Consider the following 16,796-nt stretch of genomic DNA (forward strand, 5'->3'; position numbering starts at 1 on the left):
CCGAAATCCAGCAGCCAGTCAGGAGTTTTGCTTCCTTTGCCTGTTTGGGATTTTGGAATTTGGGTTTTGCTTTACCTCCTTTTCTGTCCTTTTCATTATTTGATACTCAGCCTGCTCCTCTGGATGTTTAATCACAGAATATCCTGAGTGGGAATGGACCCACAAGGATCATCGGTCCAACTCCTGGCCTTGCACAGACATCCCAAAATCCCACCCTGTGCACCCCTGGGAGCGGTGTCCAAACGCTCCTGGAGCAGCCTTGGGAATGTGCCCATTCCCTGGGAGCCTGCTCAGTGCCCCAGCACCCTCTGTGGGATGAACCCTTTCCCTAAAATCCAACCAAAACCTGCCCTGACACAGCTTCATTCCCTCAAAAACCGCTCCACTCCCACTCCTCGATCCCCAGACAGAATTCCTGCCTACACCCTCCAACTCCTACGGCACAGGGGTTTTGTCCCTGGACGTGGCCCCCTCTGACTCTGAATTTTTCTCTCCCTAGACAGAGGAATTCTTTAAATAAAGGCATGTTCCTCCACCTCCTACAAAAAGTCTGTCTTCCATGCCTCGTCTGTAAACAGCTTTACAGATTCCCACTGACATTTGTCATCTCACCACCTTTGCATAATGCACTCTGTAATTTGGCTTTCTCCATCACAAGGGAATCCATCCACCTCGGTTTTATTTAACTTTGAGGTTTATTTAGTGTCTCCTTTTCATTCAGTGGCTTCATCTTTAACTTTTATGCCATTTCATTCCTCCTCCTCCTTGCAATATGGTGGTGTTTGCAAGTGATTTGCTCACTGATGGGGACAGGTAAATGGCAAATATTTACTTTACCACCCAGGACAAATATTTGACATCTATCACCACCCAGCTTTCAGCTGGATAAGAAAATGGTCCCTCTTGAATTATCATGACAACGAGATGCATCCACACAATACCCCTTCATCTGCCTCTGACTGAAGAGCCATCACGCATTTTAGACATTTCCATTTGTAAAGATAAAACTGGAGAAAATGTTTTCTTTGTCACTGTCCTACTACCTTTAAGATCTCATATTTAAGTTATATTTGCAGAAAGGGCCTATTATTCATTTTTCCCCTCTTAAGAAACAAAACAATAAAACCTCACTTACTCTCTCAAAAAAATAATCAAGTAAAAAATCTCCTTTACTCTGTGCCCTGAAGCTGTTGGGTCACTGAGCTGTCTTGCATTTTATCAGCAAGAAGGTGTCTCCTGCCTTCTCTAATTGCTCCCTACATTCTGTAGCAACTTCTCTACAAAATGTTCCACTTGAATCCAATTCTCTCAACCCAGGTCAGTGTTTTAAACTGAGGATTTCAGAAGTGCCTTAAACATGAATATCACGGGAGCTGAGCGACCTCTGGGCTCAAAAACTCTTCTCTTTTTGGGGGAGAGCCCATGGGTTTGGAGAACCAGAGAAAGAAAAACCCCAACACAACCAAAACCCAAAAAATTTCTACTTTTCCCACATTGTCCTTCCTCTGATGGCAGGTTGAGGGTAGAACAAGATGGTTTGTATGATTCCATGATTCTATGACTTAATTGGAGCTGTAAATCAACTTGGGTGCTTCTCCTCTTATTGTTTCTCTTGTCTATTTAGGTTTTAGGTAGGATTGGGATTTCTTGGGAATCTGTTCAGCAGGTCAGGAATGGAGTTTCAAAGGCAGCTTTTTGGTGAGAATAATGCCTGGATGCAGAACACTCAAATTCTTGGAGCAGTGAGATGCCCCTGTTTTTAAAAAAAGGTCAATTCCCCATTTTCAGTGCAGGGTGATACAGGTAGGGCTGAAAGCACAGGAGAAAATGCTGTTACCCATTCCCATAGGGAAACAGAACAGCACTGACACAGGTGTCTGGCTCCAGCAGTACACCCAACCCCTCCACTTCTTGAGAAATGACATTTTTAATCCCCAACGTGACAGGTTTTGTTAAATAAATAATGAACTGTTATCCCCAGATCCCCCCGTCTGCAGGGTGACAAACAGCAGAATACAAATGACAACTTTATTTCCTTATCCTCCTGGTCCAGAAGTGCCAGAGATACTCAATAAAACACACTTGATATTCCATAGAACACACTCTGAACCTTGGGAGATTCAGGCTGGGCTGCTTCCCAGGAAAGAGATAGGAATGAGCTCCCACCACCTTCTGGAAAGGCTGGACTTGTCATTTATTATAAAAATATTGCCTATATCCTGCAGGGTGCTGGGCAGCCTGGCCAGGAGCCAGCAAAGCACTCAGGCACCGCTTCCAGCCTGGGAAGGGTCCCTCCATCAGCCCATCCCATTAATTGCTCCTCTGGATCAGGGCCAGGGCACTCCCCACACCATAGATCAAACCTCCCTGACAGCCCTGAGACCCCGACACGCGCAAATTCAGGCACGGGAAAACCCAGCCTGAACATCAGATAGGAACAGGTAATTTCTAAACTCTTGGCTCAATCCTAGAAATAAAAGATTTTGCGAGAACCTGTTCCAGTTCTGACAGATGATGGCACGTGGATTATTCACTTCTCTCAACAACTCACAACTTGCAGGGCAATACTGGAAATAAATCTCTCTATCCACCTCAAAATGCTCCTTTTCCCTCAAGTCTGCACAAGACTGATCTGACAGTGACTAAATTGAATTTTTTGCTGTTTTGCTCTCAGTAAACAGTTTGGAGAACCCCAAAATGGAATATGAAATTTAATTCATAATGTAAGATTTTTTAAACATAAATGAAACAGCTTTTCCTGCTGGCTAAAAACAAAGCCAACCATAGAGACAGGAATGCACCAAGTGGCCTTAATAAAACAACAACTCCCCAAACAAGAATATCAAACCTCCTCAAATTAGGCTACAGAAGAGATTTTAAACAATCTTCTAGATCTTAGGAAGCCCAAAACCTTCTCTGAACAAATGACTTCCAATTCCTCACAACTGCGCTCAGCAAAGGAAATCATCCCCAACACACAAAATCAATAGGAAGCATTGCAGACAATAATGCAGCAGTAAGGAAGGAGCAGAGCAGTAAATTCAGGGAAGATGGGCGTTTGGGGAATGAGGAAAACACACCAGGCAAGCAACAAAACAGCTCCTGAACAGCCTCTGCCTCCATCTGACACTCCAAAATAACACAGCTTGTTCCATCAGCCAGATCACAAGAGAACATAGATCTGAGAGGGCATTACAGGACCTGAGATCCAAAAGAAAACAACATTTAAATCCAAGATGTTTTCAATCTGTGCAGGAAAGCAGCAACATTGAGTTGTACAAGTTGTATTTACAACTTGAATGAATATTTATAGAGCACAAGCTCACCCTAGAGTGAAACACAGTACCATGGATAGGGAAATCACTAAAATATGAACAGATTATCCCAACAAAAGTGATCCTAATCCAACGATGGGGTTCAGAAGCTGAGGGAGAAACCAGCAAGAGTTTGGGTGAGTGGAGAGGCCACACCTGGAGTGTCCAGCACAGGGGACAGCCTGGAGCAGAGAAGGCTCAAAACTTAGTGTGTGCCAAAATCACCCATTCTATGAATCTGTAAAAATTCAGATACAGAATGAGGCAGATAAAGCAAAAAAAAAAAAAAAAGTTTTCAACTCAAAGTCTCCTTTGAAACAAACACAACTACCCAGGGCCACTCTGGTGAGGATCAAAATGAAGAAGTCAGCTCTGCTTAAGAGAAACCCTAATTTGGCCCCAACTTCCTTTGTCCAGAGGGATGGTCAGGCTCCCAGCAATTAATGAACCCTTTTCAGGATTGCAAAAATAAGCTGAGGTTCAGCAAATACGTGGTGGAAATGATTTCAGATTCATTAAGTGCACCAGGCTCTGTCCTGCCACGTCAGCACATTGCCGAAGTCTCCCAAGCAGCCTTGCTGGCCTCCCTTGCAAACCCAAATTAAGCAGGTGCATAAATGCCAGCATCATCAGGATCTTCCTGAGGTGCTGGGACTATTTTGAAACCCTGACTATTTAGCAAGGCAAAAAACCCCCACAAATACAAATCAATTACAACGCAGTGCATCTAAAACATTCACATTCGCCCCACATCCACCCCAGAATGATCAATCTTTCCTCTATAATGGACAAACCATTGCTTTCTTTCCCCTTCCTTAATGCCACATAAACACAACATCCCAAAAAACCCCAAACGTGGCACTGTGAAGCTTAAAAGGAACAACAACCCCTGCAACCACATTTTCAATATCACAAAGAGCCTTTTTGAGCACATGATGACACCCAAAAAACTCCACAAGTTTCAGTTCTCTGCTCGTGAAGGTATTTTAAATACTCTGCACACCTTCAGAAGTTTTGCCTTTCCAATACCTCAGCCAAGAGTACAGTGAAATGATAAGGACATTTTCAGGAATTCATGGGCACTGGATGACAGGGAAGGTCGGGGTGCAGAAGAGCCCCCTGTTCAATACAGAAGAAGCCACATGTCTGTTCCTCAAATAGAAAAAAACCAAACCCCTAAATTAATGAATTCCCCCTAAATTTAACTCTATTGCCCTACCCTGGATGTATTTCTCACTATGCTGCTCCTGTTCTCCAGCATTTACTCCTTTAGCAGACACTGAGTTACAATTTTGAGGGGGCTGTAGCTTGGAAATGTCAAAGGGATTCACATTCCTTCTACACCACCTTTCAAAATAAAGCCAAAAGCCCTCAAGATCACGAATACAGCACAAAATTATGCATCCAAAAGAACAATTCCCTACCAGATCACACAATAATCCTACACAGGCCATGAGGAAATGTCACAGCAGGCTGGTTTTAGACCATCAATTGATCTGTGAACCTTCAACTTGATCTTTAAGGAAATCGGTAATTTTACAGCTCACAACAAAACGAAACGTAAAAGAGAAGAATGTTTAACCAAACCTTCAATTTGAACCCTCGGCCTTAAAAAAGCACTCCCAGAAAATGCCAAGGCTGGCACCTCCCAGGGGGCTGAGCAGCACACAAGGAATGACCCACCCAAGGCGACAATAAAGACTCCTCGAAAGGCAGAGCACATTTTGGTGACCTTGGAGACAAATTTCATAAAATCTCTGTGTCCCCTGCAGCTGCAGAATCCCTTCACTCCGTGTTTGATGTTGGGATTTTCGTCCAAGTGACTTTGCAGCCAATGTCAAAGCGTGTTTGGATGGACCGTGAGCACGAGGAAACCCTGCTGCTGCTGGAGCACAGAACACATTTCAGGTTGTCAGTGCAAAAATTCAGATTAACATCTGGCTAGTTCTCAGAAAACACAGTTAAGAGATAAAGCACAGGCAGCAGAGGCAAAACAGCAGATATGAAGCACGAGTAACAAAGAACATCACTCAAACTCAGTCTCTGAAGAATATTAAACCAAAGAACATTATGCTGAAAGAATCATTGCTAAGGAAAGTGGGATTTGGGAATATGAGGATCAAATTCTAACCTGCTTTATGCAACCTGCAACCTCAGAGAATTAGAGGAATCACACAGGTTGCTATTAAGGGAAGGCTGACTGTACAAATTCCTACAAATCACATCCTCTGATCTGCATAAACCCAGATGCACTGAGGCACCTGTTGCACAGAGATGATAAAACCACTAAATGGGTTGGGAAGAGACCTTAAAGATCAACTAGTTCCAACCCCCTCATCCTTCCAAACAGCTCCAAATACTGAGATTTGAAAATGACAAATTAATAATTAACATAAAGAGAGTCACAGTTCTGCTTCAGGCAAAGCGTTAACGAGTTGCTGGTGTGACAGCCCTGTCCTGAACCACACATGAAGGCAGGGATGGAATTTTCTCTCCTGCAATCCTGCTTCCCACTAAAAAGCTGAATCAGGATGCTCAAATTTTGCTTGCAGTGTGATGTTTTCCAGGGTTTTGGCCTGTCCCCACATCAAAATCAGAACCAAAACCTCACCATGCACTGAAAAAAATCCCATGCATTATTTTCACAAATGCACCTCCCCTTGGAATCCTTGGGTTTTTTTAAGAATCCTCTGAGTGTGAAGGCAAAAGTGCAGATTTCCTGAGAAATACTTTCAAATCTCTGTTTTCCAAGTGCCCAAGCAGTGCTGGTGAGCACTGAAGAACTGCAAGGCAGGCAGGACACTGAAAAATCAGTGTGGACCAGGCAGAGATGAACCCTCACAAACCAACACCTTAAAACTGGTCCCACTGGAAAGAAAGTGTCCTGTGGGAAAGCTGCAATCCCCTTGCAATGCAGATCTCTACTCAAAGCCAGGATCTGTGATTTTTAACTGGGAGGAATCAGCATCACTTTTTCTGAGAGATCACAAACTTTTCAGAGCATTCTCCACCACAGCTGTCACGTCCACAGAATCTCTGGGAACGTCTTCATTTTTCCACCCCAGGACCAAGATGGGCTCTAAGGGAAAGTCACCCTTGTGAATTAAAGCAAATTATCATGAGAGGAACAATTCAGAGGCACCATCATTTATCACTCTGGCAGGAAAAGGGGCTGGAAAATGCAGTTTTTCTAAGAGGGCACCAGGCATGTGACACCCTGATGAAGCAGCAGGGGAATGAGCACCAAATCACTGTAATAAAGTGAGATCATCCTTTTATTGTGTCCCAGATAACTGAGTATAAATCTGCTGGCTTGTTCCAGTGTCCTTTGTCAGTAAAACCAGACAGATTTTGGATATTACGCTTAAGGGACCACTCTGATTTATTTATTTACTGACCTGCTGGGAGGTGTAACTAATTTGGATTATTCTCCCTGTCACGGGCAGCAAATTCCAACTGCTTATGCCTGAGAGAGAAAATTAATGACACAATTAACCTCTGTGCAATTGGAGTGAATCAGACAAGAGTCCTGCTCGTGTTTTCACCTCAGGTCAGCCCTTGGAAAAGGCGGCACCCAGGCCATCCATCCAAGCTCCTGCTCCAAGCCTTTTCCAAAGGAGGTTCAACACAGGAGAAGTGGCCAGAAAAACAGCTCTCCTGCCTATTAAAAAAAATCAAAAATTACACTAAATGTTATTTTTCTTGGAGGTTTACCTTCCTCTACAACCATGTTATTATAATAAAAAATTAGATCTGGGATTTTCCAAAGAATCCGAAGTAATTAGTTGTCCAATTCCCACTAGATTGCCAAGGGAGTTAGATCCTAAATGCCTTTGGCTCTTTTGGAAAGCCTCATCCATCACAGAAATTCATAGGACGGTTCACCAGAAACTGCAGAAAAACAAGGCCTGAGTTAACAGTCTGGGAATTATTTTTATAGCACTTTACAGGGCCCCTCAGTCAACACGGCACTGGGAATAGTGGGCACCACCACCACACTGTCCACGAGAAAAGCTCTGGAAAACAACATTTCACCCACAGGAACAGCGGCAAGAAGTGATCAGTGACATTGCAAGGCTCTGGAAAAATAAAAATAAAGGGCAAAGCTCCACTCAATAAAAGCACCAGGCCCACAGAGGGGAGCACCAGGGATTTTTCCTTCTCTCCTGGCGCTGCTCTTTAATATTTTGGGGTTTTTTTCCAAGCAAATGCAAAGCAGAGGAAGTCCAGCTTTTCTGACTGCAAAGAATGGATGAACAATGCAACACTGGTGTTCATTTAATCAGGTTGCAGCTCCCAGCTTCACCCAGGGCACACCCACAGCCACAGTTCTTCGGCCTCTGCCAGTAAATGAAGACCCCAAAGAGCTTTCCAAGGCATTTAATTACACACCGAGAGTAGAATCACTGTGTACAGGCCACACTTAATTACCTGATCCCCTCTTGTCCCCCTTTTCCCAGGTGGAAATGGGTTTTCATGGCTCCTAGCACGGACACAGTGATTCCTCTGCAGTGGTTTGATTACAACCAACAAGGAACATGATGGTAAATCCTGCTGTTGTTTTTGTACTTATATTCTGTATTTTGACAGATAAGCGTCTTTCCTGTTCTAGAATCACAGGATGGCTTGGGTTGGAAGGGGTCTTGAAGCTCATCTCATTCTAGATCCTTTCCAACTCAAACCATTCCGTGATTCTCCAATTAGGAAAAATCCTCCAATCTAAAAGCATGTAAAACCAACCAAAAAAAAAAATCAGTGAGGTGAAACAAATTTAATCTTTTCTTTTAGTTCAGATTTTTGAAATAGTCTTTTTGGTTCACTTAAAAAAAAGAGGAAAACAGAACATTTATAAAGAAATAAAATATTAATAAAGAAATTTAAAAATCATTCCGGAGTCTGCCGATGTCATATTGGCACTTCCCACAAAGGAAGGACAATCTAACAGAGGGATGAAATGCAATCCAGATTTTCTATTCCAGCCATGAGAACAGAGGGAAAGCAGCTTCTCCCCAGTTTATTTGTGACAAATAAATGGAGTTTTAAGTGCATTTAGACGTCCAAGAATGCTGAACCCACAGAGCCATTACCAGAACACCGCTGAGCGGAACAGAAGGGTTTGGGGGCGGAGGGGGATTGGTTGTTCCCAACATGAATTGGGAGTTTGTCATTTCCCTCAGAACAGGCAGGCTTGGAGCTGTGCAGCCTCTCTCAGCCCAGAGAACACCAGTGAATCATCAGCCACTTGCTGCTGGCTTGTACAGACACATTTCCATGAGATATTTGGAAGCCGAGTGGCTAAAACTTGGTACAGCAAATATGGCTCAGGCCAAAAAATGAATATAAAGTAATTAAGAAAAAGGTTTCAAGGATGATTATGTGCTTAAATATTTTTTTCAATGTGCCCTGGCAGTGACGGACCTGCCCTCAAGAATCACATCCCAACTCAAGTCTTTATTATCCATCATTTATTATCTTTATCTACTGAAGCCCTTGTGCACATAGAAACACAATGAGCTACTGCTCAAAACCCACCAAAGGATATTTGCAAAATAAAACCACTTCAAAAGGCAGCTGGTCAGCATAACCATAAAAAAAGTACAAAATAAAACACCAAAGCTTGCACACGAAGGTTGGATGGGGCATGGAGCAACGTGGGATAGTGGGAGGTATCCCTGCCCATGGCACAGGGTTAGAATGAGATGATCTTGAAGATCCTTTCCAAGCCAAACCATTCTGTGATTATGTGAGAGAATTTTGGCTGATGCAATTCTGTAGTTTCCTACATAACAACAACAAAAAAAAAGCCTTCAGGCCCCCCCAAAATAAAAGCAGAGATTTCCTATCTGAAGAGAAACAGCAAGAGCTGGAAAAGCTCAGGAAAAAGTAAGATTCTACCTTAGTATTTTGCAAATGTCACGCATGGGAAGCACAAGAGGAACAGCACAGGAGCAGAAAGGCTTTTAAGCAAAACAATTTCCAAACATTTCCCTTGGAGATCAGCTCCTCTCTCCCATTAGCAGGAATTTGCCTGCATGGATCCCTCTGCTCTGCTGGCAGAGGAGGAGTCCTGCAGGGAAGACATGAGGAGTTTTTGGCCTTTTTCCTTTCACAGTGGTTTGATGGTGCTGCGAAGGGAACGTGTGGCTGCTGTTAAAGCCACTCACACAGGGACAGAGCGTGAGCTCAGCACATCAAAAGAGAAGTTTTGTAGTCCTGTCAAACAGGGCCACAAATGCTGATGAACTCCTTGTAGCACCTCCTAATTCCAGCTGACAGCGGGGATGAAGTGCAGCAGACACCGACAGAAAACGGGAAAAAAAATCCACATCAGAGCTGACAAAACTGTTCAAAAATGGTTAAAATAAAAGATATGGCACAAATCCTCAGCAGAGTTTCCATTTCTTCCACATCATCCCATTATTGATCAGCTCCAAGAGGATGAAGGTTACCAAGCCCTGTACAGGCTGGAAATTCTGCATCCTTTACTTCCAAAACTCCGATTCCTGCTGGAAATACAGAGACACATCAGGTGTGATGGTCACTTCACACCCCTCTCAGTCCCTGTCAGAGAATATTCCAACTTGGGAAAGAAAGGCTTCCAAGTGGCATCACTGGGAAAAAAACTGGAAAAAACTCTGTTTTCTCAAGTTGTATCAATTAAAAAGAATTTAATGATGGCCCAGGGTTCACAAGGCACAGGTTTCATGCCAGCTGCCAAATATCAAAGTAGGGAACATGTCATTCCCTATCCTGTATTCCCAACCTTTTCCTCTCAGCCTAACACCCAGCAGAGCTGACTTTGACTTTCACAACTCCACCAAACAGCTTTGTGAAATTATTTCTCTCTACAAGAATTTGGGCACCTTTTTCAGCACCTTCAGCAGACAGTTGAAGATACTTTTAACTCACATGGATTTAATTACTTGAATATTTAGCCAGAGACTCCAAAACCCCTTTAAAACTATAAAATAACTAAATGTGATCAACAATTAAAAGGAAAATCCACCTTAAATGAAGTTCAGAGCAGCTTGATGCTCTACAGCATGGAAAAAAGATGATGAATTTTTTCCTTGCTCATAAACCTGCAAATATTTCATTACAGGAGTTAATATATTTTTTTAAAGTCACCCAAAAGCTCATTGACCTCCTCTGCACTGAACTGAACAAGTGTCTGTGCGCTGCTCAAACAAGTAATTTTTATTCTGGGCTTTACTTCTTTTGAACTTCAGCATAAATGTTGAGTGTTTATGAAATGCACTGGATCAACAGCTCCAGGATAAAAAAAGTCTCCAAACAAAAGTTGCTAATGCAGGAGTATTGGAGAAAAATTCTGCTCTGTCACCCTGCTAACAGAATTTAATATAAAATATGGCACAGCTCAGTTAACAAGGTCCATTCCTGGGAAAGAAAATAATCCAATGTCTGTAGCCAGCTCAGCTCTGGAGCTCGTCCAGGTACCTGTTACCACATAATTCAGTTAGTTCTGAACACAGCTCAGCCTGGATCATCCAGTCAAAGAGAAAACAGATTGATCTGGGGCATTTCTACTTCATATTCTTTGTTTTTCAGGATGCCATTGCCATCTCCTGTGGATTGCATGAGATGTCTCTGCACTTCCTGACATGTTTTTTCACCTTTATCAAGGTCATTTCCATCACCCCAAATTCCAAGTGCATCTTCTTAAGAGCTTGAGAAAGGTACCAACTCATTTGCTGTTTGAAATTGCAAGAAAACCTCAATTTTCAGGCAAATTGGAGCAAATCTATGAAACATTTTAATAGAGAGGGAAGGCAGGACATTACAAACCTTCTTGGCAAGGCCAAAATTTAAAGAAATACCTCCCTGCAAAATCAGCTGGTGCCTTCCTAGATCCAGAAAGATGAAACTCTTCCTGGACCATGAACCTCCCCAGAAATTCTCATGCTCTTAGCAGCACATATTTGCAGAAAACACTGTAACACCCTGCTGGATTTATTCCTGCATGTGCTGAGCTCACTTCAAATAACAGGAGGAGAAAAAAGGATCAAGTGACCTACTCTAATTATTTAAATTCCATTTTTAAATGTAAGCATTCTGAGGAGTGGAATTCTCCCTCCTCACTTTCTCCTGCTAGAGACTGAGTGAAACTGTATTTTTTAAAGCTGCAGACAAATCCCTTTTATGACCAATGTTCTCTCGGTGAGATGAGCATTGATGAGACAAACCAGTCAGGAGTCCAAGGGCAGCAGTTCCACACACTTAAGACCATTTAAAAAGAACCACAAAGACTGTCAGGCCCATTATTTGGAGGATGACCACAAAGCCATTAAACATCTGTGGAGACACTTAGTGAAAAACAACTGCTTCAGGTTCAAAACATCACCTGGTGAACTTCTTAAAGGCAACAGCAATTTCAGATATTGCTCTGGCATTCCAACCAGGATTTATGGCTCTCATGCAAGGAGCTGATTTTACTTTCTAAGCATCAACTGTGCCACAAACAGTTCATTCAGCTTTTAGATGCGAAGGTTCAGACCTGTGCTGAGCCACCCAGCAAAAACCCCTTGGGTTCTCCATGAGCAGCCCCATGGAACAGCTTCAGCTGATAGAAAAACCCTTCCCTTGCCAGGAAAAAACCCTTTCCCTTTCCTTTTCCATGGTTTATTCCCTCTCTCGCCTGCTCCTGTGCCAGCCCTGCCACAGTTCAGGGACCTGAGCGAGCAGAAAAAGCAGCCAGCAGCAAACCCTTGGCCAAATCAGCTCCCTCAAATTAGATTCCTGACAGGAGAATGAGCAGCGCTGCCAGAGCAAAGAAAACATCCTGGGCTGTGGAAAAGGAAGCACTGGGATGACAGCACAGCTGGCAGAGGCTGGGATGGAGCTGAAACCTCCCCACACCTTTCCCATCGAGTAACTGAGACTGCTGAACTGCAGGGGCTTTCCCCTGCTCACCTGTGCGCCGAAGGGAACCAGTATTTTATGCCATTAATTTGCTTAAAAACCAGAGAGGGACTCAGGTTCCTGCAGCAGAGCCCTGAAATGCATCTCCAAGTGCTCTCCCAGGACTCCTGGACAAGTGTGACACAGCAAACGCATTTTAAATGCAGCGTTTCTGCAAGATCACTTACGCCAGACCCAGCTGTGAGACACAAAATGACCCCATTTCCCTGCTCCCTCCATCAAATGCCATTCCTGTTTTTCAGGAAAGATACGAGGATGGTGGAGCATCCTTAAGAGAGGTTTCTCAATGCACAGTGTCTGAAATCTCCAGCTCTGCAGTAGCACAACAGGAGTGTGTGGGCAGAGAGGAGGCTTCAGTTCCTCCTTCCCCAGTTTCCTTATGTTTTCAGCAATGTTTGGGCTGCTAAATGACACCAATTTTGGAAAACACAGGAAAGCATTAGACAGAAAATCCCCAAAAAAGGAACATATTAGTTGTCAGTGTCTTCTCAGTAGACAGCCCACCAGAGAGCCCGCTGAAGATTTATGTCCCAGAGCACACATGTGATTTTCCCTCTCTTCTGTGGGAGGATGAAAAATATAGACCCTTAAAAAATTGAGAATCATCAGCTACAAATTCCAGCACTAAGGAAGGAGAGATGATCTCCTCCTTGGAGGCAAACAGCTGCAGCCTGAGCTGTTAACAGGTCATGTCACCAACAGGACAAGTCTTTAGTAGCTTCTCCTGCAGCAGGGTCCTGCACCACTGCCCTGGCTCCTGTCCCTCCATGCCTTGGCCCCAGTCCCTCTGCAGCTCTCCTGGAGCCCCTTTAGGCCCTGCAAGGGGCTCTCAGCTCTCCCTGGATCCTTCCCTTCTCCAGGTGAACACCCCCAGCTCTCCCAGCCTGGTACAGAGCAGAGGGGCTCCTCTGGACTCATTCCAACAGCCCTGTATGATCCAGCACAGACACTGAATTGTCCCAGAGAACCTCAGAATTCCCTCAGTGCTTTATCCTGACCCAATCACTCACATCAGCACATGGCTGCTGGAACACAGCTCCCAGTTCTCTCCAGCCAAACCCCTGATCCTACAGTACTGAGGCTGGTCAGGAGGATGTTCCACCCACTCGTGCACTGAAGAGCTCGATTAGCTCCACACAAAACGCTGAGTTAAAACTTAAAACAACTTTCACCCCTCTCCTGTTGATGGACCACCATGACCACGGACTACGCTGGCTCTGGGACAAGGAAATCACTTCAAATGGTGTTTTCCTGAACAAGGCTGCTCTAATATTTTGACAAACTGCTTATTTTTGTTTGTTTGTTTTCTAGCACTCCACTACCAACTGGAAAAGGTCACTCTGTCTTCTGTGTTATTCCTCCATTCTCAGAGAAGGTCATTTAATATCTGCATGTTTTGTACCTCAACACTGCGCAGGGCTGAGCCACCTCTCACCCTACACCACAGTGCCTGGTGCAGTTATTAGGGAGCTTTCAGAAATCCAGCTCCAAGAACGAGCTGCAGAAAACAACTCATTGCCCACAAAACCCCATTTCCAGCCCACCACGAGCTGCCATTGTTTTGTACAGACATGCAGAGATAACCCTGCTGTCCCAAATTTCACACGCAGAGATGCACAATGCACACGTACAGAACGTTATCCCTGTGAACTGCACCCGTGTGATACTGTTCTGTTGTGGGGATGGAATTCCATTCATTAGGATTTGAAGGAATTCTATCACTTCCCTGAACCACTTCCTCCAAGTTTTCAGCCTCCCCCAACAGCTTTAAACACTTTTAAAACTGAGTTTTCTGCTCCCCCTGCTGCAAACATAAGATCTCCTCTCCAAAAATTATCCTTATTCAGAAAAGCAGGCTAGAAATAATTCAGGCTTTGGGATCAAAGGTTTTCTTCAACTCTAAGGTAAAAACATTTTAAGCCACTTGAGTGGAACTGAGGTACAAACACCCACAAGATTTTGAACAAAGAAATGCAGCATTTCCTCCCTTTCATGCCAGTCAATGCTCATCTCTTACCATAAACCAGCAAGAGATTATGGATCTTAAAGTGCTGCTTTTATGCATTGTAAAAGCTCTTTTGGAAGCTTTTCTGACTCCCCCCAACACCCAAGAGCAATGAAACCTTTTCAGGTGGGTTGTTGTGTTTTTCTTGGCACATCTTTTCCAGACATCTTGGTCAGACATTGTCTCCCCAGCACAGAAACACTTTCACTCCTCACTGCTCACACCTCCACAGGCTTCAAGTTCCATCAACGTTGTTCAGGAACAGCCAATAGAAATCACTCCAAATTTCACCAAACACCAGGACTGAAACCATCCCAAACTCCCACAGAGGATGGGAATATCCAGCCTTGATGTTCTGCTACACTGAAGGAAAAAATCTTGGGAGGATTCTTACTCCAAGCTTTTGTCTTTCTGAAGCAAAGTCTGCAGAACTCAAAGCTTAAAGTTTTTGTGGACCTCATGGATCACAGGAAGGTGGCTGCAGATTCTCCATTCCAAACCCATTCCACATGTCCTTAAATTTAATTCTTCCCTTTTATTCTACACTTCTTTATTCCCACTTCAATTCTGTGACATCCTTTTGTTTAGAAAACCCATCATGAACCACTGGCTGGACATTCCCAAGCAAATTTTTCAAGAACAGTATTGAAGGGAGGTGGAAGTTTGTGTCATGGAGAAAAGTGATCAAGATTTCTTTAATAATAATTCCTCTAGAAAGACAAATATGTGGGTGAGGAGTCAGTGGAGGGGATTGAGGGCCCACACCTTATATTGATCATGTGCAAGTATTTAAATTCATACCATGCACACAGTTGGGATGTTTTGTGTAAGCAAAAAAACTGCATCACTGCACAGCCAAGCAATCCTGCAGAGCAGCAGCTACAAACCAGCCCAAAACTGAAGAAGTGAGTTCGGGCAGGAGGCAGAGAACATTTTCCATCACCGGCCCAGAGCTGGAATGACCACCATGAATCCTTCCACCTCCTATAAATAATGCCTGGCTCACTTCTTTGACCTCCTCTATCACATCCCACGTGAAGTTCTACGTCTGTGCACTGTGTAAAAAGGTAATCCCCAAATAAATCAATCAATCTAATAAACATGTGTGAGCCTCACAGCAAGAAGGAGAGAACAGACATGTGACAGATGAGAGCTCTGCTGCTTGAGAGAGCCTCAGATCCCCAGGTGAGAGGCACGGCACCCGAACAAAGCCTAAGCAAGGTACAGCTTTAGTCTTTTGCAGTTAAGAGGAAGAATCAAACAAGAGTTTGCTGAAAACACGCCGGCAGCAAGTGTCTCAGCTGCCTATAACCCAGCCATGATGACAGCAGAAGACAAGCCATTAGAGCTGTGACACTTTATAAGACAGGCATGACATGGTAACACAGAACAAAAATGTCACTTTGAAAGCTGCTGATAAATCACTTGGTAGGCAAAAGGAATCAACCTTTCCAAACACCATAAGGATGAATCCACGGGATTTTTCTTGCTGATATTTAAGCTCTTTGGAGTTTTACAATCTGTTGTAAATGTGGCCACTTACCAACAAATCAAGACAAATTCCAGCACTGCTGAATCTCAAGCATGACAGGCATTTACTGGCACGATTATAAAGGCTGCCAACATGAGGGATTCTTACCTGCAGGACATCCTGGATCTTCACCCACACATCCACCATGTCGTAGAGCTTGATCTCCCCGTCGTACTGGCTGCAGGGGGAGGCCACTGTCTGCTGCAGGTGGCCCAGCACCACCGAGTGCGCGGCGGCCACGGCGTTGAACTTGTCAAAGAGCAGCTCCAGCAGCTCCAGCAGCAACCTGGGAAGCACGGGAACAGCTCTGCTCAGCTTCTGGAACATTCCACAGGCACACATCAGAGCAGTGGGACAGGGGACTGTGGTTTTGTGTCCTGTTTTGTGACATGCTGAGGTCACCTGGCTTCAAACCCTCTGTGGACTCATGGTTTCAGCTCAGGCTTGGTACCTGAACACTCCTGAGGATTTTTCTCCTCATTCCCTTCCTTCTACCAGCACTGCCCATTTTTAAAGTGTCCTACTTGGGGCTACAGGGAAGATAAACCCATTAATAACTCCACAGTAATTAAATTGGACTAACATAGTATTAGACACCATTGTGAGATTCCAGGTAGGGCTGCAGGCAAGGAGGGAAACAACCTGGCTCTTCCCCCAGAAGAAAACACAAGTCTCAGGGTAAGAAAAACTGACTTACCCACACAAACAGGATAAAAGGAATTCTTTTTGACTTATTAAAATACTATGGCAGGTTTCAAACAACAGGACATAGCAGAAACCTAAAATATCAGCCCTCATCACTTACCATGATTTTACTGCTGTACTGGTTATAGTTATAACCTCATCTAAATGTACTGCTCTGTACCTGCTCCTATGGTTCCTTACTGCCCAATTATCGTAATTAAAGCACTTTTGCAAGGTCCTGAACAGTTTGTGACGAGGCAATGCCATCCCACTTTCTACCATTTGAGAACAGAAAAATTCCGATGGAGTTCACTGCCGTTTA

General features: G+C 44.0%; 1 protein-coding gene across 1 annotated transcript in view; it reads right to left on the bottom strand.

The window, feature by feature from the left end:
- EXOC4 (exocyst complex component 4) overlaps positions 1 to 16,796 on the bottom strand; it is a 268,855-nt gene that overhangs the window by 225,849 nt on the left and 26,210 nt on the right. The window contains exon 5 of the mRNA XM_042052282.1: positions 15,899 to 16,076. Within this exon, the coding sequence (XP_041908216.1) occupies positions 15,899 to 16,076 (178 nt within the window). The remainder of the gene's footprint in view (positions 1 to 15,898; positions 16,077 to 16,796) is intronic.

Source organism: Corvus kubaryi, unplaced genomic scaffold (genome assembly GCF_017639235.1).
Source record: "Corvus kubaryi isolate FWS band 111438036 unplaced genomic scaffold, C.kubaryi_AGA036_p1.0 135, whole genome shotgun sequence".
NCBI classification, from domain to species: domain Eukaryota; kingdom Metazoa; phylum Chordata; class Aves; order Passeriformes; family Corvidae; genus Corvus; species Corvus kubaryi.